The sequence below is a fragment of the Haliotis rufescens genome, unplaced genomic scaffold (assembly GCF_023055435.1).
Source record: "Haliotis rufescens isolate VD_foot unplaced genomic scaffold, xgHalRufe1.0.p SCAF_12, whole genome shotgun sequence".
NCBI classification, from domain to species: Eukaryota; Metazoa; Mollusca; class Gastropoda; order Lepetellida; family Haliotidae; genus Haliotis; species Haliotis rufescens.
This window is the reverse complement of record NW_025963802.1, coordinates 11,157,965-11,180,598: the sequence shown is the minus strand read 5'-3', so window position 1 is coordinate 11,180,598 and position 22,634 is coordinate 11,157,965. Positions and strand designations below refer to the sequence as shown.

The following is a 22,634-nucleotide window of genomic DNA, read 5'->3' as shown; positions in this document are numbered from 1 at the left end:
TACATCTTGTAAAACAACTTTACCTGACCTGAGTTCAATCATATCCGCTTTAGTGCCATTGGGTAGGAAATGAACGTTACATAATTCGTGTACCAGGTCGATGTCGTTAAGGAATAAAGCGAGTGTACAGGTCGGTGATCCAAACGTGGACTCTGGTGGCAGTATATTGCAGTGTATATGTGAGTGTCCATTACACGCTTCATACTGCTCAGTCTGAAGCTCCACATATTTCCTGCTGTCCATGGATATGGCAATGTATGGAGCCACATTCCGAATTATTGTAGTGTGTGGGGAGGCCACGTGAGTCGGCAGGGAGAACGTAGATGTCTGGTATACTCGCATCACAGTACGGTCAGACACTAAGGGTATTAAGAGGGTAACAAACATTATGTTGCCAAATGGACGTCGACGTCTGTGTAATACATTGTGGAGTCCTTGTATCAGACTTTGAATTCAGGGTAGTTATCAGAAAGTAAACATATTTCAACTCGATGGTAAACGGGTGTGTGTTGGTGTGCGTGAATTAATTCATATATTTTGTAACTCTACAACGAATAAGCACTTAGAAAATACTACATGTTAGTTTCTGAAAAAAATGTACATAGGAGAAAATCGCTGTCAAAAACAGAACATTTTTTCTTACTTTTTGCACATTTTTCTCCCAATTTGACCGTTTATTATTTTTCTTATGACATTTTTTCCATGTCATACGATAACTAGTATGATGATCAATGATGGAATTTTGTTTTATTATTTTCACAAATAACACTTGTAGAGACATTTTTGTGCAACACGTAGAAATCCACGGTCCACTGACAGACCGTCTCAGGTGGTCACTTGTACGCGAGACGGGAGACCCCTCTCGCGTACACATTACGTCCTCTACTGGTTATGAGCCAGGTTTTCTTGTATGGATGTTATTGTTGTTAATAGTGTGTGTAATGGTACAATGTTGGGGGACAAGCGACCTCTTAAGAGTTGAAAGATGCCTGCCAGGAGAGACTGGGATTGGGACTGCACGATGGTTGCAAGTTGGTTTTCTCGACCCACCATAAGTAGAAGTGTGGAGAAGAACTTCTCATACCACTTGATCTCTTGGAGAGAAAATGCACCTGTTTGTACTATTTGTTTATGGTAGTTTTCGATCCGTCAAACCTGGCGTTTGTTTGTGTCATGTACACGGCCATTTGATTTTGGGAAATATTGAATCCTATGTCACGGGTGTGCTTTTTTTCTGCTATAAGTCTAATGTGCTCCCTTGGCCAGTTGACGCAGCCAAGGTAATAAACTACGCGTTTTTAGATAGATTTCTCAAGTAAGGCTGTGGTAGGGTTAAGGCGAATGTGTGTGTCCATGACTCGTCGAATGCTGTCAGTTTCCCTCTCTCTGAGAAGAGTACACCGTAGTGTAGGCGGTCATGGTCCTGTCCGTATGCATTACTGGTCACAATGTCCAGCAACAACCAGGAACAGAGAAGTAAGTCAGTCATCACCCTGTGTGAAGATAAAGGTTGCTTTGTAAACCTATTGATACCCTACTTATTATCATCTCTAGTATAAAATACCTTCGTTTACCTTTGCTTGGTATCTCATAAACAAAATCAATAACTTAATGAATGAATCATGAAACATTCACATCTCTTTCTGCTGCACAAATACTCTCGTTCTCCACAATCCAGTGAATAATATCATGAGCATCGATCCATGCACTTGGGATCGATGACATGCATCAACCAAGTCAGTGAGCCTGATCACCCAATCCCGTTAGTCGCCTTTTACGACAAGCATAGTCACCTTTTACGGCAAGCATGGGTTGCTGAAGACCTATTCTACCCTGGAATCTTCACGGGCATGGCTCTTTTGTCTGTGGTTTGTCCTGTACCTGTTAACTTACAGTTGATACCTATACAAAACACAGACTGCGCAGTCCTTTCATCCCTCCAACCATTCACACATGACTATAAGATATATCACCAACAAAGGTGATGACCGAATTATTGAGAGAAAAAAAATGATGTGTGTATATTTATATTACGTCCGGGGTGTCGATCAGTCATCCGTGTGGCTTATACTTGTATCATGGACTGTTATGGATGAACAAAACCTTCCAAATGGCGTGCTGTTTTCTTGGGGAATTAGTCAGCAAAGAGCCGGAGTCACAGGAGACTAATCACAATTTTATTTACAAGAACAATTAACAATTTACAATATCTTAGAAAATAGCTGAGGGTGCCACAGAGAGTCGGTACAACCCTCTGGGCTGTGGGAGAGAGGTCTGCTTGGTATGAGAGTCAAACCCCTTTCTCTGCCCTGACATGTGGTTTCTGTATGTATTTAACAAAAATTAGAACAATAAAATGGAGTATGATTGGTTGATACACGATGGGTTGTGCCATATGCTAAATGAATGGCTAGACAGAGGGGAATACTTAATCCTGTTAATCCTGTTGGACTGGCACTAATCTTGTTGACATATTTACTGGATGCTTTGAATGAGTGAGTTAAATTTTACATCGCATCGGCAATATTTCAGCCATATAGCGATGTGAACTAGGTTGAACAAGTTAGGCATTTAGATTATATATTAAAAGCTGTCATCGAAGGACAGTACAACAACCAGCAATATATCACAGATTATAAATTTAAAACTAGTTTTAGAGCAATAAAATAATCAGATACAATACAAACGATACAATATAAAAACGGGCTGTAGATCGCAAGCAACCAAAGTTAGGCCACCATACTAGGGACCATGGGGACTGGATGCTTTGAAAGAGATTATGGTGTCACTATAGACGAGCTTGTGTTGGGGCTAATCCTTAATGCACTATAGACGAGCTTGTCCCAGTCAACCATACCACGATCAACTCCCCATATATACCTGTAGATGCCAAATGAAAATATTCTTGACCAAAATACAAAATCTCCTAAATAAACGGTGCAAATCACTAAACAGCTATTAGCTGTATCTTGTTATGTTTACTTGTGTCCAGTCTATTCACTATGGGTCACCAGTTTCGCCAGTTGGGAACAAATGGCATCAGCCTGATCATCTGAGTTATTTGTATCACAACAAATTTTGAGCATTGACCTGATCAACCAATCTCAAAAGCGAAGTGAAACGAGCCAACCAAAGTGAACCATAACGAATCGAAATGAGTCAAACCAAAACTCATATACAGCTAATAGCTGTTTAGTGATTTGCACCGTTTATTTAGGAGATTTTGTATTTTGGTCAAGAATATTTTCATTTGGCATCTACAGGTATATATGGGGAGTTGATCTTGGTATGGTTGACTGGGACTACAGTCTGTGTAATACGGATGTGAAATACGGTAGAAAAAGGTGTTGATGTTTCCAAAGTCTTTATCTGGAAAAATAACCCTTTTGGATTTATAAATTGGTAGTTCATCTGGATCATATGGAGGATTATCTTCTCCACAGGACCACTTACGGAGATCCTTCCAGCTATCATCAAGGTAGGAACACTTTCAAAATAGCATGTGAGGTGATTATGATCATCTTTGTTATTGGTATATGAGACCTTAACATAGCAGTCTCCTTGTATAATTTCAATGCCCATAACTCTCTTTATTGAATGATTTACTTTTGTAGGTGTAGGTTTGACATCTAATTCTATGCATGGTTTGGTGTTGTCTTGCTCGACATTTCCTGACATTGTATTCCCTGACAGAACATTGACTGATTTATTGTCTTGTGCTGATTCCTTTTGATCGAAAAACTTATGATTCTTCAGTGGACGTTTTCCTGACATACTTTTTTTAAGGTGAAATTCTCTCCGAATGGAGTCTGAAATGCTGCTGCCATACTCCCATGTGTTTCCTCTTTCTGGATCCTTCCATTTCACTCTGTAGTAGATTTTGCCATTTGCTCTCTTGGAACTTACAATTGAGTGGATATCCTCTGGATTGAAAATAGGAGGGATATCCTTGGTTTGATTACCTGATGTTAACTGATCTTGACTTGGAGGTTGTATCTGGCTGTCGTCAAGTTGATTTCTGGATTTTGGCTGGTGATGCTTACTATTCACTCCTCTTGTCCCTTTGTTTACCTTTACATTTACCTTGGTTGGAGCACTAGGACCTGGTGTGACATGATTTTCCTTCATAGTTGCCGTGCTGGAACCTGCAGGTTTTGCTGTTGTATTGGGAGCAGGGTTTTTCTTCTTTGTTCTTTCGTCTTTTGCTTCAGATTCTTGTTGCTGGAAGTGCCTGCCTTAGTTTTGGAATTGACCTTGTTACCTTTCTGTTGTGGAGGTGATTGATCAGGGGCTTGGTAAGTTGAACTTGTTGATGGGGAATTGTTGCTGTCAAGCTGTGAATCATTGAGTGGTTCCTCATTGTCATCCATGACTCCTGAATCTATGTTACTGGTGTCATTGAGGTATGGTTCTGGAAGATACTGTGGACGATCAGCAGGATCAAAATATGGCTTCAGACGGTTGGCATGGACCAGTGGTTTGTGTATTTTTTTCGTCAGAACTTTGGCGTAGTTTGTAGGTATAATTTGGACCTGTATGGATGATATAATAGCTACCATACCACTTTTTGGTAAATTTGTTGGAAAGGCCTTTTTCAACTTTTTGACAATAAAGCCAAACTCTTTGACCTGGGGCGAATTCTGGTTCTTTAGCCTTTCGATTATATTGTTCTGAATACACCTCCTTAGACCGAGCAGTGTTTTCAGCTGCAATTGTTCAAGTGATTTCCAGCTCCTCAAGCAAATTTGAAAGATAACTTTTGTTATTGTGGCCTAAATTTTCTTTTGGAATTAATGCTACATCTTGTGGAGCTCTCATTTCTCGGCCAAAAAGCATAACGTATGGGGATTTTTGTGTTGATGAATTTGGGGCCATCCAATAGGCCATCATGATGCCAGGAATAAAACGGTGGCCAATCATTTTGAGATTTGTTACAATAGGCTCTTAGTGACTGATTGATATAAGAATTGAGCCTTTCTACACAGCTGTTTGTTTGAGGATGGTATGGGCTGGTATGGGTAAATTTAACAAAAATAAGTTGCTCACCAAAATAGAGAGAGAGAGAGAGATCTGGAGCAGCTCTGGTTGTTTACACAGTTCGTGGTTATTGACACTGTCACTGCACAGATGGAAGCCTTGGCATTGGTGACAAACAGACTTTGCAGCGGTAGACTTGAGGCTGGACGACTATATTGATAGCCGGGAGATCGTCACTAGTGACGGGGGGTGGAGGACTCGAGCTAAAGCGTCAACTGTGAGTACAATGAGATGGTCACTGCTGGAGTGGAGTGGAGTTCTTGTGGCTGGACCGTCGAAGGTGGGCACAATGACGTCGTCACTGCTATGAAAGATTTGTCTGACACTGCTGAAACACAATGTAATAAGAGCAGAGTCCTGATGGGGTCACCCGTTGGGCGAAAGTTGTTAGGGTTGAGGTCCAGTTATTTGTTACACAAGTTCTTGACTTATTGAGCACTAGTGGTATGGTTTGTACCGGAACATAAGTTGTTGGTGCTCTAGAATGGTGTTTACAGGCAGTCGGATGGAATTTTAGTGCTGGTTGTGGACCCCAGACGAAATTAATGAAGATAATAGGTACACTAACCTCAGTGTTCTTGCTGCTTGGAGGTACAGGAATCTTTTCTCCACCAATATATCTGCCATAGACGTTTGTGTTCTAGGGGATACGTCTTCTTGACTCCTCCTATATACGACACAAGTCGGTCTGAGGGTCCACAACGATTTTATTGAGACACAGTTACAATGTGTAGCTCTGACTCTTAGCCTCAACTGCCCCACTCGGCTGGTTCACAATCATATATATATTTTCTCAACATATATGACATTCCTGACCATGGTCCCAATAAGGTTATACCTCCAGACCAGTAGCATCTCGTCTCCAATCCCCCATGTTATCAATGCAGTGACCATCAGCATATCTCCTTTTTGGACTTGTATTCCAAGAATATCCCTGAGTTCTAAGAATATACCTGACTTCTCTCACTCCTTATTTAGACGTCTGTGGCTAACATGCATGTTCTAGCCAGGTCAACGGTAGTTCAAAGGTGTATCCCCCCTCAGGGTGTTTTGCCAAAGGGGGAGTTTGGGGGAGGGTGTGAGAAACGCCACTGATTAATATTTCTTAATACAGGGCCCGTCCTGCAAATCTTGCCTCTGTTACTTTATATGCACAATGAAGACTGGAAACATCTAGAGACGCCACTATATTGCACCTACAACATTGTAAATATAGCTGCGAGCAGCGATGTTGGGCTCTGACTTCTCATACCAATAAGTCATCTAGTTCAAGCCTACTTTATTAAATACAATACACATGAGTATGATATAGTGTAATTAATAATCTGCTATTTAACTGGTCCGTTTTTGACGAAATTGTTGATAGTGCTGACGTCATTTTCCTCAACATCAACCACATCTCAGGAGGGTCATGGGGGACACTTTCTTGTCAATAGAATCTAACAAGTGACCGAGCTGGAGCTGGCGTCATTGCGACTTCAAGGTGATTTGTTGTTGTAGGTAGGAGTCAATGGATGTTGACATTTGACACGTCCTCAGGACTAATGTGGGTTGGTGCATTGTCTAACAATAACAACATGTCAGGCAATTCTTGTCAAAGAAATTGAAGCAGTTAGCAAAGAAACGCCGGTCATTTAAGCTTTAATTATTAGCAAAGATAAAAAGAGGATTTACTGTGAACACAACTGAGATCAATGCACCTAAGAGGAGAAAGATAATAATACATATTGGTGACATTACCTCCAACACTTATAGCATTATAGATAGGTAAATGGGATAGGTAAAAAACCATTGGAATTGGTATTAAAACAAGGTTGGCATTATAAAAAGCTGAATGGTTAGTGCCGAAATCTGTTCCAAGAAAATCATGGCATTATGAAAAACAAGCTTGCAGTGTCGAAAGAAACACCTTACATAATTATATTTAACATCTGATTTCTATCCATTTATCTGTCAGGAAGTGTATGTTAAGCAAATGCTAAGTGAAAATATAAATTTACTGATGTAGTTCTAATTTGTATCCATTTGTTATATGCTTTGCAAATGATTAAACCATGCCATTTTATAACAATGTGATATTTCACCTGTTCGTTTTGACGTACAGTTTTCTCTCTACGACTAAATACGTTTGTTTCGGTGCTGGTCCCCTTAGATAAGCACCTGAAAGGAAGATGCACATTAGACCTGTGCTTCCAGCTTCACACAACCTGTTAACTAGTCATTGCTAGGGGAGGTTACTCTATTTGACCCATGTCATGAGCTCACGCATTTCTCATCCCTTGGACAGCCGTATTCAGCGTGTTGTAGTGTGAGACAGAAATGGATGTAATACGATAATTTTTAGGCTTTCACTTTTTTCTGTGTATCTCTGTTTCCAAACTGATATTGTGGGTTACATATTCAATGGCATTGATGTTCATACTGATGAATTGTGGGATATATTGTACATGTACCATTAGAAAAGTACGTGCATCTCTTGCTGCACATCACGTGGGAGTTTCGGAAATTAGCTCTGTTGTACGCATGCTGAAAAAGCTTTATTGGGTATTTTTTCGTGCTGTTTTCAAACAGTTGAGTTTTCAATTTAATGCATGCGTTTCTGTACGCAAGTTAATTGAAAGGAATTGGGTTTGGAATAGTTTTGGGGGGTATTTTACGCAAATACACAGCTTATCTGTAGCTGTTTTTGCGATCCTTACATGAGCAACCAGAGCAACACTCAGACTTGTACACTGAGTTATAAACTCTCTCATGAGGTTTTTCTCTTTTTCCCCTTTTTTTGAGTTTCGTTAGAAATCTTGTGCCTCAATGGAAATTGGATCTGAGCATTTAGAATGTAGAGCAGTGATGTTGAATTCATCAACTTGAGCATTCGTTACAAAAACTAGATGCAAAGGACAGTGCACTGTGTATTGTGGATGCATGAATGTTAAATGCTGCAATACCAGTTGGAGCTCCCAAAAAACAGATATATCTTCTGGATTATTTTGAATGAGGGTTAGCAGTCAGAAGTAGGTTAAATGCATCAGGCTCTTTATCTTTCTTTTTTCAAACACAATTGTCTTATTTTATAGAAAACATCAGCTTGTCCCTCATTCATTGATCTGAGAATAGTATCTGAAGCACCTCTGTTATTGATAGGGTGTTATCAGTCTGTAGCAAATCTGGCATGTTTCTAGCAGTTTCAGTTCCACTTTCCTCTTCATCTTCACATGCTATTCTTTCAGACTCAGTTTCGGGACAAACTTGAGCCCAATCATCTTCCAATTGACCTGATCTTTCGAACAATTCATCTGCCTCATCATTAACATCACCATCCTTCTCAAACATTGCTTTGTTTCTGTCAATAATCACTTTCAAAGTTTCCAAAGGATAGTTTTCAATCTGAACAGCACCAGTTTGATAAAAATCTTCATATGAATTGAATGTGGCTGGTTTTGGCTGTGTATCAAATGTGTATGGCAAGAATAGCTGTAGTAGTATTTCTCTGGATTCTTGTTCATGAAAATCTGGGTACTGATTCGACCATACATCATTAGGGTTGCATTTCATCACAATGTTTGTCTTATTGGCTAGAGTATCACAAGCTAGCTGAAACATATCTTGTGAAATACCATTCGCAATGAACAATGCATCCACCGAGTCAAATGTTTGCTCATCATCTGTTAATCCTTGCCAAATCAGTTTCAAAATTGTTTCATATTTATTAGTTCTTCACACCACTGGTCCAGGGTTTGGGGCTTTTTTGGTTCATTGTCTTGACCTGCAGGTTGTAATATGAAAGTTTCAGTGCTGTACTTTTTAAGTGTTTCTTTGTGTTTTGCATCTTCAGCATATTGTTTAGCGCTGTAGCTTTTGACAAATTCCCTGTGTGCTTCATCTTCTTTGTATTTCTTTGAACTTTTCTGTTTCCTTTTGTTTCTGAATTCAGGGTCAGAATTGAACTTTTCTTTATCTTTTGTAAGTGTTCTCTGTTTTACATTCATATTCAATGTTTATCTTTCTCTAATTTTCTTTTGGTGCTCATATTTTATCTCTTAGCTTTTGCCTGTGCATACTTTCCTTTTGGTCTTTTTGTTTGTCCTTGCTCAGGTCTCCCTCGTGCTGTAAAGTGTTTTGTTTTTGGAAAACTGATTGTTTGTCATCCAGCAAATCTACAGATAACTTGTCAGCATTTCTCTTACTCCTTGTACAAGCACTGATATTCAAATGATTGTCCCAATATTTGTCTGTACATGAGTTTCTCAAGGCATCAACTAACTGTGTTCACACAAACAACCACTTCATAATGTGATCCACCAACATGATTTAGATATATGCCTCTGCCAGTGTTTTGTGTGTCTGCTTGAATATCTCAGCCATCTGTTATCAGTGAACGTGCAAATGTCAGTGCCTAGTAGATTTGCAGCTGCAAGTATTTCTAGTTCTGTTGCCAATGTTCTTGATTGAGAAATGTATTGTTCAAAGGAGTCAATACATGGTCTTAAGAATGCATGGAAGCTTTCAGCATGTACGTATACTCTAAGGTGTGCCACAACAGCCAGTTGGACTTTTCTGTGATTGTTTTCTTTGCCAGAGATCGCAAAGGACAAACTTCTAAAGAAACAATTACCATCACACTCAATAGGTACTGTTCTACCCCAGCCTTAGTTGCCGTCACCCTCAGTTACCACCTGCCTCAGTTGCAACTATCCTCAGTTACCGTCAGCCTCAGTTACCACCTGCCTCAGTTGCCACAAGCCACAAGCCACAAGCCACAGTTACACCAGCCTAAGTTGCCACAAGTAACCTGTCTCAGTTGCAGCCAGCCTCAGTTGCCCCCTTATGATTTTGGAATTGATTTTGTCGCTGTTATTTACATTCAAGTCATCAACACATCAGGGCCCCTCCACATTCTAATTTGATGGTAGAGGGAGTTCCATGAAGGTGTGTTGATGACTTGACATCACCTCAGGGTCCCTCCACGTTGTAATTTCGACCGTGGAGGGAGTCCCATAAAGGGATGTTGACAACGACCTGAATGACCTCAGAGGCCTTAGTTGCCAAGAGCCTCAGTAACCACCTTCCTCAGTTGCCGTCGGCCTCAGTTGCCCCCAGCCTCAGTTGCCCCCAGCCTCAGTTGCCAACAGCCTCAGTTGCCACCATCCTCAGAGATTTCTTATGATTATGGAATGGATTGTGTCGCTGTTATTTACATTCAAGTCATCAACACATCAGGGTCCCTCCACATTCTAATTTGACTGTGGAGGGAGTTCCATGAAGGTGTGTTGATGACTTGACATCACCTCAGGGTCCCTCCACGTTATAATTTCGACCGTGGAGGGTGTCCCATAAAGGGGTGTTGACAACGACCTGAATGACCTCAGAGGCCTTAGTTGCCAAGAGCCTCAGTTACCACCTTCCTCAATTGCCGTCGGCCTCAGCTGCCACCAGCCTCAGTTGTCGTTGGCCTCAGTTGCCACCAGCCTCAGTTGCCAACAGCCTCAGTGGCCACCATCCTCAGAGATTTCTTATGATTATGGAATGGATTGTGTCGCTGTTATTTACATTCAAGTCATCAACACATCAGGGTCCCTCCACATTCTAATTTGACTGTGGAGGGTGTCCCATAAAGGGGTGTTGACAACGACCTGAATGACCTCAGAGGCCTTAGTTTCCGAGAGCCTCAGTTGGTGCCAGCCTCAGTTGTCATCAGCCTCGGTTACCACCTGCCTCAGTTGCAGACAGCCTCCAGGCGCAGTTGCCACGAGCCACAAGCCACAAGCCAATTGCCACCAGCCTAAGTTGCCAAAAGTAACCTGCCTCAGTTGCCACCGGCCTTAGTTGCCACCAACCTAGGTTGCCATCCTGTCTTAGTTGTAGCCAGCCTCAGTTGCAGTCAGCCTCAGATGTAAGGAGCCATGGTTGCCATCCTGTCTCAGTTGCAGCCAGCCTCAGTTGCCACCTGCATCAGTTGCCACCAGACATCGGGCTCCAGCCTCAGTTGCCACAAGCCACCAGCCTCATTTGTCACCTGCCTCAGTTGCCACTAGACACCAGCCTCAGTTGCCACCAGGCATCTGGCTCTAGCCTCAGTTGCCACAAGTAACCTGCCTCAGTTGCCACCAGCCTCAGTTGCCATCAGCTCCAGTTGCCACCAGCCTCAGTTGGCACTGGTCTCAGTTGCCACCAACCTTAGTTTCCACCAGCCTGAGTTTCCACCAGCCTCGGTTGCCATCCTGTTTCCGTTGCCACCAACCTTAGTTGCAGACAGTTACCACTAGCCCCAGTAACCTCACCTGACATGCAAGTAGACAACATCTTTAACGTGTCAGACTCAGTTATCAAAGTAGTCTGATTTCATCAAGTCAACACACAGTCAACAGGCCATTGGTCTCACCATCAATAGTTCAGCAGAGAAAGAGAACTTCCTCCTTCAATGTCGGGGACCACGTCAACCTGGTGTTACCTCTCCACATGCAGTAAGTAAAACTAAAGATAAATTACAAATCATTTATACTATAGGAATTTCTTTTTTTGTATAACATTATAGTTTCTACTCTATATCTCACTTGAATAACTGTCATGTTGGTGCCTGCATTTCATTGGTATTGTCCATCCACTATCCAACAAAACTTCAAAGTTGGTCACACACACATGTGAATCGATCGGAATGTTATGGAAGTTATTGAATAAATTCTTAAATTAACAAAATACTGTTTCCTCTTCAGGTGTGATGACAGGTTACCTTCTTCATCACCTCTGCCAGTTACACTGCTTCATGTGCAGGAATTGACACCCTCTGATATACTCACCATATCCGTGATCAAGTAATCCGAGTAAGTGTCGATATAAACAGTGTCATGTTAATTTGGACCAGATACATTGCATCTTCCCGAGGAAAGGGAGTTAACTGAATAAAAACGTCAAGTGGCTCGATCGTGCCACCGCCCATTGCAGTTACGAGTTATGTCCCTCCTACTGACCAATCAGATTCCACCTCTCCTTTCACTTCCATTTTCTTCAAACAAAATGACTGCGCCCAGTCCAGACAATCTGATCGATAATCAAGATCTTTCTTGTAATAAAATGGGTCTTACCTCTCAGAGTTCATCAAATCACTTGAGCACCTTGATTAAAAACATGAAAACATTTGGAAAACATCTATCGATTCCCAGTTGAAAGTACACATGCTCTGCAAATTCTGCAATCTATGGAAATCTGCAAGGCAACCGCCATGTTGTTTATGAACCAAATGTTGATTTTGTTCCACCATTTTGATTGGACCATGCTTAGTCTCGTTAGTCCAGCCAAAATACAACTCCACAATTCCAGCCTAGATTGGCAAGGGTGGAAACTGGTGATAGGACAATGTATCCATCTTCCCGAATTCAAAAGTCCAAACTGAACAAAGTATTTTGTAAATCTGAGCATCTACACAAAAGGAAAAGATTACAACTGAACATGCTGGTGTTTTCAGGATCTGGTTTTGTGTGTAACGATCATCCACTTCCAAGTCCCTGATGGTGTCCATGTGTACCTCCTGATGACGCGGCAGCTTTAAGGTGTTGAGGGGTGTTTTATATTTCATGGCTCATACTCCTACTATAAAAACACCCGCTAACACCTTCTAGTTGAACGACGACTCAGTTGTATCCGAAAACATCTTCTCAGCATCTTCTGAGGCAAGGGAGTTCAGTGAATTTAAGTTTCCACCGTTGCAGAACTAGGCTGGAATTATGGAGTTGTACTCTGGCTAGACTAACGAGTCTATGCATTGTCCAATCAAAATCATGGAATGAAATCAATATTGGGATAATAAACAACATGGCAACTGTCGTGCAGATTTTAGTCGATTGAAGGATTTGCAGAGTACGTGTAGAGTGCGCTTGCAGATGTTTTCTAAATGTTTTCAGGCTTTTTAATCAGGGTGTTCAAGTGATTGATGTACTTTACTAGGTAAGACCCATTTTATTACAATAGAGATCTTGATTATCAATCAGATCGTCTGGACTGGTCGCCATCATTTTGTTTAAAGAAGTGGCAAGTGAAAGGAGAGGTGGAATCTGATTGGTCAATGGGAGAGTCATAGGAGGGACATAACTCATAACTGCCACTGATGGCACCATGATCGAGGCACGAATTTACAGGCTAGTTTGGCAAGGGTGGAAACTTTTATGTATTGGAGATAACACGCTCACGAGGTTTTGGTAGACAGAGCATGCCCTGGGGAGAGGGAAAAACCAAGGGGGCGAAGCCCCCACGGTTTTTTCCGACCCCCAGGGCATGCTCTGTCTACCAAACCGAGGGAAAGTGTTTTTCCATACTTATAAACCGAAAAAAGAAACTTAAAACAACATTTATCAACATTTTTATGTTTCGAACATACTTTCCATGAACCTTAGGAAAGCACGTAAAATATCTGTTGCTGGCGTACGGATCTTGAAAAGGATATTCTAAAAACCAGTGAGGCTTATCAACACTTCTGTAGCCTCGTGGCACACTCACTGGGCTACAGATATGAAGGTTGCGAGTTCGATCCTCGGGAATATAAAGAAAACATTTGTCATTTGATTTTACATTTCATTACATGTTACAATCTGAACGGAAGTTATATTAATAAAATACCCAGGACATTATATAAAATCCCTGGGATATTCTATAAAATCCCAGGGACATTACAATGTCCCTCTTTATGAGATTTAACCCAACTGGAAAGTAAAACCTCACAATAGGTTTTAATGCCTATAGAAAGAAGTCTTTTACTTAATAGTGATCCCAATGAATAGGTTTATAATGTCAGTTAACTCACTTTCTTTGGGAAGATACAATGTATCTGGTCCAAGTTAACATGAAACTGTTTATATCGACACTTACTCAGATTACTTGATCACGGATATGGTGAGTATATCAGAGGGTGTCAATTCCTGCACATGAAGCAGTGTAACTGGCAGAGGTGATGGAGAAGGTAACCTGTCATCACACCTGAAGAGGAAACAGTATTTTGTTCATTTAAGAATTTATTCAATAACTTCCATAACATTCCGATCGATTCACATGTGTGTGTGACCAACTTTGAAGTTTTGTTGGATAGTGAATACCAATGAAATGTAGGCACCAACATGACAGTTGTTCAAGTGAGATATAGAGCAGAAACTGTACATATTATACATTAAAATTAATTCCTATAGTATTAATGATTCGTTTATATCTTAGTTATACTTACTGCATGTGGAGAGGTAACACCAGGTTGACGTGGTCCCCGACAGTGAAGGAGGAAGTTCTCTTTCTCTTCTGAACTATTGACGGTGAGACCAATGGCCTGTTGACTTCGAGACCAATGGCCTGTTGACTGTGTGTGAACTGGTTACTGAGACTTGTGTTGACTTGATGAGTTCGGACTACTTTGATAACCGAGTCTGACACGTTTAGGCTGTTGTTCTTGCTTCTTGTGTTTGGAGAACATCTTTTGTCAGGAATTGATTGAATGCTTTTGAAACAGGAAATTCTCACTCGTTGAAATGAGTGAGTATCAAGAACAGTGACTGAAATATTTTGACCATTCAACCAAATGTAACATGATATTTCTTCCGACATACAAGTGAGATTTGACACAGAAGTAAAGACGGATTTACCTAATCTTGTGCGGTGCTCTGGTAGGATGTTGGCATTATCAGGCCACCACTGAGATAGATGTTGAACAGAACTAAGTGACAAGGTGGGTTTCAGACTGAGTCTTATACCTTTTAATCTTCGAAGAAGTGCAGACTCTTCCTAACAACTGTCTTAAGAACTACAGGGGGCACGGGTGGCCCAGACGTCTATGGCGCCGCGATTCGCTGTGCAGAGTTGCGTCCCTTGGGCACGCCAGAAACCTATGATTGTGGGTTCGAATCCCGGTTCGCCCCAATTATGTTTCTAGGTTTGTCAGCACCATACCCGTGCTCGTGGGTTTCACCGAAGTGGTAAACATCTGAGACCTGCATCACTTCGGGCTTTCCTCCCATATTAAGCTGACACGCCGTGATATAACTGGAATCGTGTTAAAAGCGGCATTAAACCCAACTCACTCACTCACTCACTCATACCTTTTAATCTTTGAAGAAGTGCAGTTGCAGACAGACTCTTCCTAACAACTGTCTTAAGAACTACAAGACCTCCTACCTGTCTTTTTCTTTTCAGAACACTCCTTTCGTCAATTCTATTCTACTAATTTGTTCAACCGCCTCCATGGTCTAGTGGATAGAGCGTCTGCCTGGAGAACGGATGGTCGGGGATTCGAACCCCAGCTATGTCATACCAAAAGACCTTAAAAGATGGTACCTTGCCTGTCGCTCATCATTAAGGGACTAAAATAAGAACTGGTGGGCTCGGAGTCAGCATACTGTGTCTGAGAATGGGGTATTCATGTTAAAAACCTGCGGCATGGTAGCTCAGTGGGCTAGCACTTTGAAAATCGGCATTAGTCCGGACTTGTACAAGCAGGCTCACACGGGCACACACACGTGCATGCACATCGCTATATAAGTGCAAAAGTCTTGAACGCGACATTAAACCCCATTTCACCTCACCTAATTAATTGTTCCTGTGTGCATGCAATGCCATGTGTATGTTTACAGGTACCTTTGCCGCGGCTGCACACTGTACCTGTCTCGCTCTTGCCAGTGGGGAGGTGTCTGCACGCTCAGTCACTGCAGTAGCATACAAGATGAAGATTACAGACCTCGAGGATGCTGCTGTGGTGCACTGCACCATCATATATCAGTAGGCAAGTATTTATAACAACATAGTAATATAGCAAATTATCCATTTGGGCAAGGATATTGGTACAAACATTTTCATTAATTCTCACTGAGCCAGTCAGCATGGATTAGCAATGATACTGTTTTGTAATTCCATTATCCCATTGTTTTTATTATTTGGGAAGCATCCCATAGCAATGCCACGTCATATCAACACATTGTTTGCATATAATTAATGACGTTATCCATTGTTTATGACACGTAGGTTCTCCTATGTGCTATTTGTCATTTTTCACAGAAAATATTGAAAAATGTGTATTCAGTCCTGTTCCAATAATCTGTAAAATGTTTCGGCGAAGATAATTAAGACATGACTATATACATGCACGTTTAACCGTCCCATCTCTGGAATTATATAGAATAAATGTATCTTTCTCTCCAACAGGCATTTCCTCCGAATATCAATGGACTAGTTTTGGACTCTGCTTCTTTCATCCATGATGGACTGGAGTGTGTCCAACAGCCATGCTGCTCTTAACTCTGTGTGATTGTCACACTGAAGACTCCAACACGACAATCAGTATAATCATAGTCAGCACGTTGTATTTAACTGTATCACTTAGGTTAGTATAGGAGTGGGTTAAATGGGACTTCCATGTTGTGTTACGGTCTACTCCAAAACCGAGGGGCCGGTGGGGTAGCTTACTGGTTGAAGTGTTCGCTCGTCACGCTGAAGATGAGGGTTCCATTCCCCAAATGGGTACAATGTGTGAAGCCTATTTCTTGTGTCCCCCGCATATTGCTGAAAATTGCTAAAAAGTGGCGTAAAATACAACTCACTTACTACTTCTAAACCAGCATATGAAATTTATTACAGCCTCTCTCAGGATTGATACATACAGGAATAGTTAATGGCAATGTTAATGTTTTGGAATTTTAGTGTATAGTTTGGGAATTCAAAGCCTCACTGATAAATATTTAGTGTTTATAGCTGTGAGGGTACACATCGGTTTCTGCCATGTTTCAAATTCAGTCTGCATTTGTCATATTAATTTTGAAACTCTATTTTGGCCTGTCACGAGAATGGATATATACAGATGTGGTTGAGCCATGCTGCTCTGGATGTATTCATTTGATACCTTCTAAACAAGCCTAGCATTCTTGCAAAGTATGGGTATAGACACTTACACCAAGTTTCAATCGTTCAACATATCTGGGTCACATTTTGCCTCTGTCATTGCAAATTCCAGTGACATTAATGACAATACTAATGTATTTCATATCCATAGCAATACATTCACACATACATTAAATATTTAATAAGTATAACAGTTTTAACTTGAGGTAACAGCCTAGCAATGTGGCTAAAGGGTTTGCTGGGTTGGGTTCCATTGGTCACGTGTCACTGCCTTTGTGGTCTAGTGGATAGAGTCTATCCGGAGAGCGGATTGTCGGGGTTCAATTCCAAATGATGTTAAAAGATAACACTTGTTGTTACCATGCCTGGAGCTCGGCAATAAGCTTGAATGTCATTATACCCCATTCCATCTCACCTTCTCCCATGTCACAATGTCTGCTGACCTGATATTCTTGAAAAGTGCTGAAAGCAGTCAAAATCCACAAGCCCATGATAAATATTTTAATAGTTCTTGTCATGTGTCAAATATTGCCTTCATTGTCTGAGTGATGGTATACTATCATTTTTCACCGGGTCATAAAATCTACCCTTGTAAATGTCTAGTGACTGCACTGCTCCCCGGCTATATTTCCGACACCAGTTGTCGTCATTCAGTGTCATTGTATTCTGTGTTAGAGAATTAGTGACCCAACTATTTCATTCTCTTGTGATCTAATGACTCTCCAGGGTAGAATAGGTCTTCAGCACCCATGCTTCCCGGAAAAGGTGACTATGCTTGTTGTAAGAGGCGACTAACGGGATTGGGTGGTCAGGCTTGCTGACTTGGTTGATGCATGTCATCGCATCCCAATTGCATAGATTGATGCTCATGATGTCAATCACTGGATTGTCTGGTCCAGACTCGATTATTTACAGACAATCGTCATATAGCTGAAATATTGCAGAGTGCAGCGTTAAACAACAAACAAACAAACCAATGGTACACTCATACCATGTATTGACTTGATGTTTGTTATCTCTTGTATATTGAAAATGTTTTTAGAACTATGATTTTCAAACATTAGGGGAATTTATATGTACACTCCGATATTTCTCATGTATTTATTTATGATCATTGTTGCCCCCCTAATAAACGTATGAAATTTATTAAATATATATATAAAGCATACAGAGATCAAACGTTAATGATTTGGAATTTTAGTATAATTTGGGAATTCAAAGCCTCACTGATAAATATTTAGTGTTTATAGCTGTGAGGGTACACATAGGTTTCTGCCATGTTTCAAATTCAGTCTGCATTTGTCATATTAATTTTGAAACTCTATTTCGGCCTGTCACAAGAATGGATATATACAGATGTGGTTGAGCCATGCTGCTCTGGATGTATTCATTTGATACCTTCTAAACAAGCCTAGCATTCTTGCAAAGTATGGGTATAGACACTTACACCGAGTTTCAATCGTTCAACATAATAATCACGTTTCACTGCCTTTGTGGTCTAGTGGATAGAGTCTATCCGGAGAGCGGATGGTCGGGGTTCAATTCCAAATGATGTTAAAAGATAACACTTGTTGTTACCGTGCCTGGAGCTCGGCAATAAGCTTGAATGACATTATACCCCATTCCATCTCACCTTCTCACATGTCACAATGTCTGCTGACCTGATATTCTTGAAAAGTGCTGAAAGCAGTCAAAATCCACAAGCCCATGATAAATATTTTAATAGTTCTTGTCATGTGTCAAATATTGCCTTCATTGTCTGAGTGATGGTATACTATCATTTGTCACCGGGTCATAAAATCTACCCTTGTAAAGGTCTAGTGACTGCACTGCTCCCCGGCTATATTTCTGACACCAGTTGTCGTCGTTCAGTGTCATTGTATTCTGTGTTAGAGAATTAGTGACCCAACTATTTCATTCTCTTGTGATCTAATGGCACACTCTGCAGGGTAGAATAGGTCTTCAGCGCCCATGCTTGCCGGAAAAGGTGACTATGCTTGTTGTAAGAGGCGACTAACGGGATTGGGTGGTCAGGCTTGCTGACTTGGTTGATGCATGTCATCGTATCCCAATTGCATAGATTGATGCTCATGACGTCAATCGCTGGATTGTCTGGTCCAGACTCGATTATTTACAGACAATCGTCATATAGCTGAAATATTGCAGAGTGCAGCGTTAAACAACAAACAAACAAACCAATGGCACACTCATACCATGTATTGACTTGATGTTTGTTATCTCCTGTATATTGAAAATGTTTTTATAACTATGATTTTCAAACATTAGGGGAACTTATATGTACACTTCGATATTCCTCATGTATTTATGATCATTGTTGCCTCCCCAATAAACGTATGAAATTTATTACAAATATATATAAAGCATACATACCGTATATGACCGCGTATAAGCCGAATTTTGAGGACCAGAAAAAAGATTCTGTAGAAAGGGGTCAGCTTATCCACGGGATACACTTTCATGATAGTATTTTTCAGATTGTGATCTGTCAGAAACATCGCCTGAATGACGGTCCGATAGATCACAACTTCCGGAAAGTTTGGAAGTTGCCACGACTAGAGCCATTATTGTTATATATAAAGCATACATAGATCAAACTTTAATGATTTGGAATTTTAGTATAATTTGGGAATTCAATGCCTCACTGATAAATATTTAGTGTTTATAGCTGTGAGGGTGCACATAGGTTTCTGCCATGTTTCAAATTCAGTCTGCATTTGTCATATTAATTTTGAAACTCTATTTCGGCCTGTCACAAGAATGGATATATACAGATGTGGTTGAGCCATGCTGCTCTGGATGTATTCATTTGATACCTTCTAAACAAGCCTAGCATTCTTGCAAAGTATGGGTATAGACACTTACACCGAGTTTCAATCGTTCAACATATCTGGGTCACATTTGGCTCTGTCATTGCAAATTCCAGTGACATTAATGACAATACTAATGTATTTCATATCCATAGCAATACATTCACACATACATTAAATATTTAATAAGTATAACAGTTTTAACTTGAGATAACAGCCTAGCAATGTGGCTAAAGGGTTTACTGGGTTGGGTTCCATTGGTCACGTGTCACTGCCTTTGTGGTCGAGTGGATAGAGTCTATCCGGAGAGCGGATGGTCGTGGTTCAATTCCAAATGATGTTAAAAATAACACTTGTTGTTACCGTGCCTGGAGCTCGGCAATAAGCTTGAATGACATTATACCCCATTCCATCTCACCTTCTCACATGTCACAATGTCTGCTGGCCTGCTGCTCTGGATGTATTCATTTCACAACCTTCCTAACAAGCCCAGGGGTTCTCCATAGTATCGGTACACACTGGGATACCTAGCCTTAGCCAACTTTATAGACAACCGGTCCTTTACAGATCCGGGTCATATTCTATCGGTGTCAGTGTAAATACCAATACAAGTGATACTTATATTGATTAAAGTGGTGATTGTATTTCATATCTACAGCGACCTGTGAAGATTCCTGGGTAGAATAGGTCTTCAGCAACCCATGCTTGCCGTAAAAGGCGACTATGCTTGTCGTAAAAGGCGACTAACGGGATCGGGTGGTCAGGCTTGCTGACTTGGTTGATACATGTCATCGGTCCCAATTGCGTGGATCGATGCTCATGATATTAATCATTGGATTGTCTGGTCCAGACTCAATTATTTACAGACCGCCGTCATATAGCTGGAATATTGCTGAGTGCGGCGTTAAACAACCAACCAACCAGTCATATCTATAGCAATTCACACATTTTTTTGTGTATTCCCAGTGTACTTTACAATACTAATGTTTAAGCTCACAAAATCGTGAGGTTTTAGTATGGCCTCGTGGTTAAAGTGTTTTCTCCTCCAAGCCTAAGACCAGGGTTCGATCCCCACATTCATTTACGTCCTGCGTGATGTTCAGATGGATTTATATACTGCTAAAAGCGGCCTTACACCCTCAGATGTATGTTTTTTTCTGTACAGTGCCTCCATCTCACCTTGATGTTTGTATACTCACCCTGTTAGTACAAACCTGATTGAGAACGATGTTTAAGAAAACACGGCTGTGTCAAGATGAGTTTACGTTGTCTTTGTTCATACTTGATGGAAAATATCTTAAATAAAAAATTTAAATGAACAATATTGTGTTATGTTATCAACGTAACAAGGAAAATTGGGAATATTGGTGGTTTGAGGTACCGCAAATGGCTGATGCGTCCATTAGCCGTGTCAGGATGTGGTCGTGGGTTTGAATTCCAGATTCACCCTGCTGACGATGTATGGATTGTCGACACTATTCTATCATAACACTTTAAGGATACAATGCGGTACAATAATCGACACTAGTCACGTCAACACGTTCCTAAGCCATATTTGCAGCAACTAATCAAGCAAGTAAATCATTACATAGACCCTTTCTCCATATGATGGCAAAAGTTCTCAACACAGAAACAAAATATTTGTTCATTCTTTCATTCTAAATGGTTCACTGTAAAGTAAAACCAGAATACCTCAGGTACAGATTACAACAAAAAAACAGCAAAACAGATGTTTATGATATACAGTGAACTACCTTTAGAACGAACACGTTAAAAACGAACTGTTTTTGTGACCTGTTCATTTGCTGTGTATAGGCTTACATATGCTTATAACGAACTAAAATTTGACAACACAGGACAGCATGAGGATGGCAGCCACGGCAATCCTGTACAGGAGGTCCCGTGAAGATCAGGGGTAGAATAGGTCTTCAGCAACCAATGCTTTGCGTAAAAGGCGATTGTGCTTGTCGTAAAAGGCGACTAACGGGATCGGGTGGTCAGGCTCGCTGACTGTTGACGCATGTCATCGATCCCGATTGCGTGGATCGATGCTCATGATATTAATCACAGGATTGTCTGGTCCAGACTCGATTATTTACAGACCGCCGTCATATAGCTGGAATATTGCTGAGTGCGGCGTTAAACAACAAACCAATCAATCAACTGTACAGGAGCATAATAAAACGGTTAGTAAACTGGGGCATAATCGGCCATTCAGTACTGAACATTTTATTACAACTGGATTTAACGTAAAGTGATACAAAGAGGCTGAGCCATTAACCTCGAAAGAATCAACAGAGGTAGCTAATGCACTGAGTCGCATATATAAACACGGACCACTAAAATGGCCTAAGCTATTTCAAGTAGATCCTGGTTGCGAGTTTATGGGATCAATAACTAAACTGTTAACAAAGCATGATGTCGAAATCAGGCGTGGTGAAAAAGTGGCCTACCGTAGTCAAGCTATCTTTGAAAGATTTAACCGGACATTAGCGGAACGTTTGTTTTGATATCAGTATGGGATTGAAATGAAATCGGAACCATTAAGATCAACCGAATGGCTTAGAAGGGTTATAACTGATGGCGCTACGATCGAGCCCCAGAATTCCAGCCTAGTTCGGCAAGTCAGTTAACTCTCCTGCCTCGGGAAGATGGATGACAATCGCATGGGCAATTCAGCTGCAGTTGTCGGGCTTGGTCGGACATCATTCAGCCGTCTCGTCCCACAGGTGCTCAATGGGATTTAAATCGGAACTGAGGGCATATCAATTTGCACGCAACTCACGTGCATCGGGTTACCATGACCGTTGCCGAGATGCGTTTGGGCGATCGGTTTTATTGTCATATGCTTTGTTTTTGTATCATCAAATTTCATTTTCCTGACAAGGTAAAGTTTAACTTTAGAAACTT

The 22,634-nt window shown here is 40.9% G+C and overlaps 1 protein-coding gene across 1 annotated transcript in view; it reads left to right on the top strand.

Moving 5' to 3' along the window:
- Window positions 1–15,784, top strand: part of LOC125378397 — a 66,907-nt gene extending 51,123 nt beyond the window's left edge. The window contains exon 2 of the mRNA XM_048393870.1: window positions 15,636–15,784. Coding sequence (XP_048249827.1) covers window positions 15,636–15,784 — 149 coding nt within the window. The remainder of the gene's footprint in view (window positions 1–15,635) is intronic.
- Window positions 15,785–22,634: the final 6,850 nt, after the last annotated feature.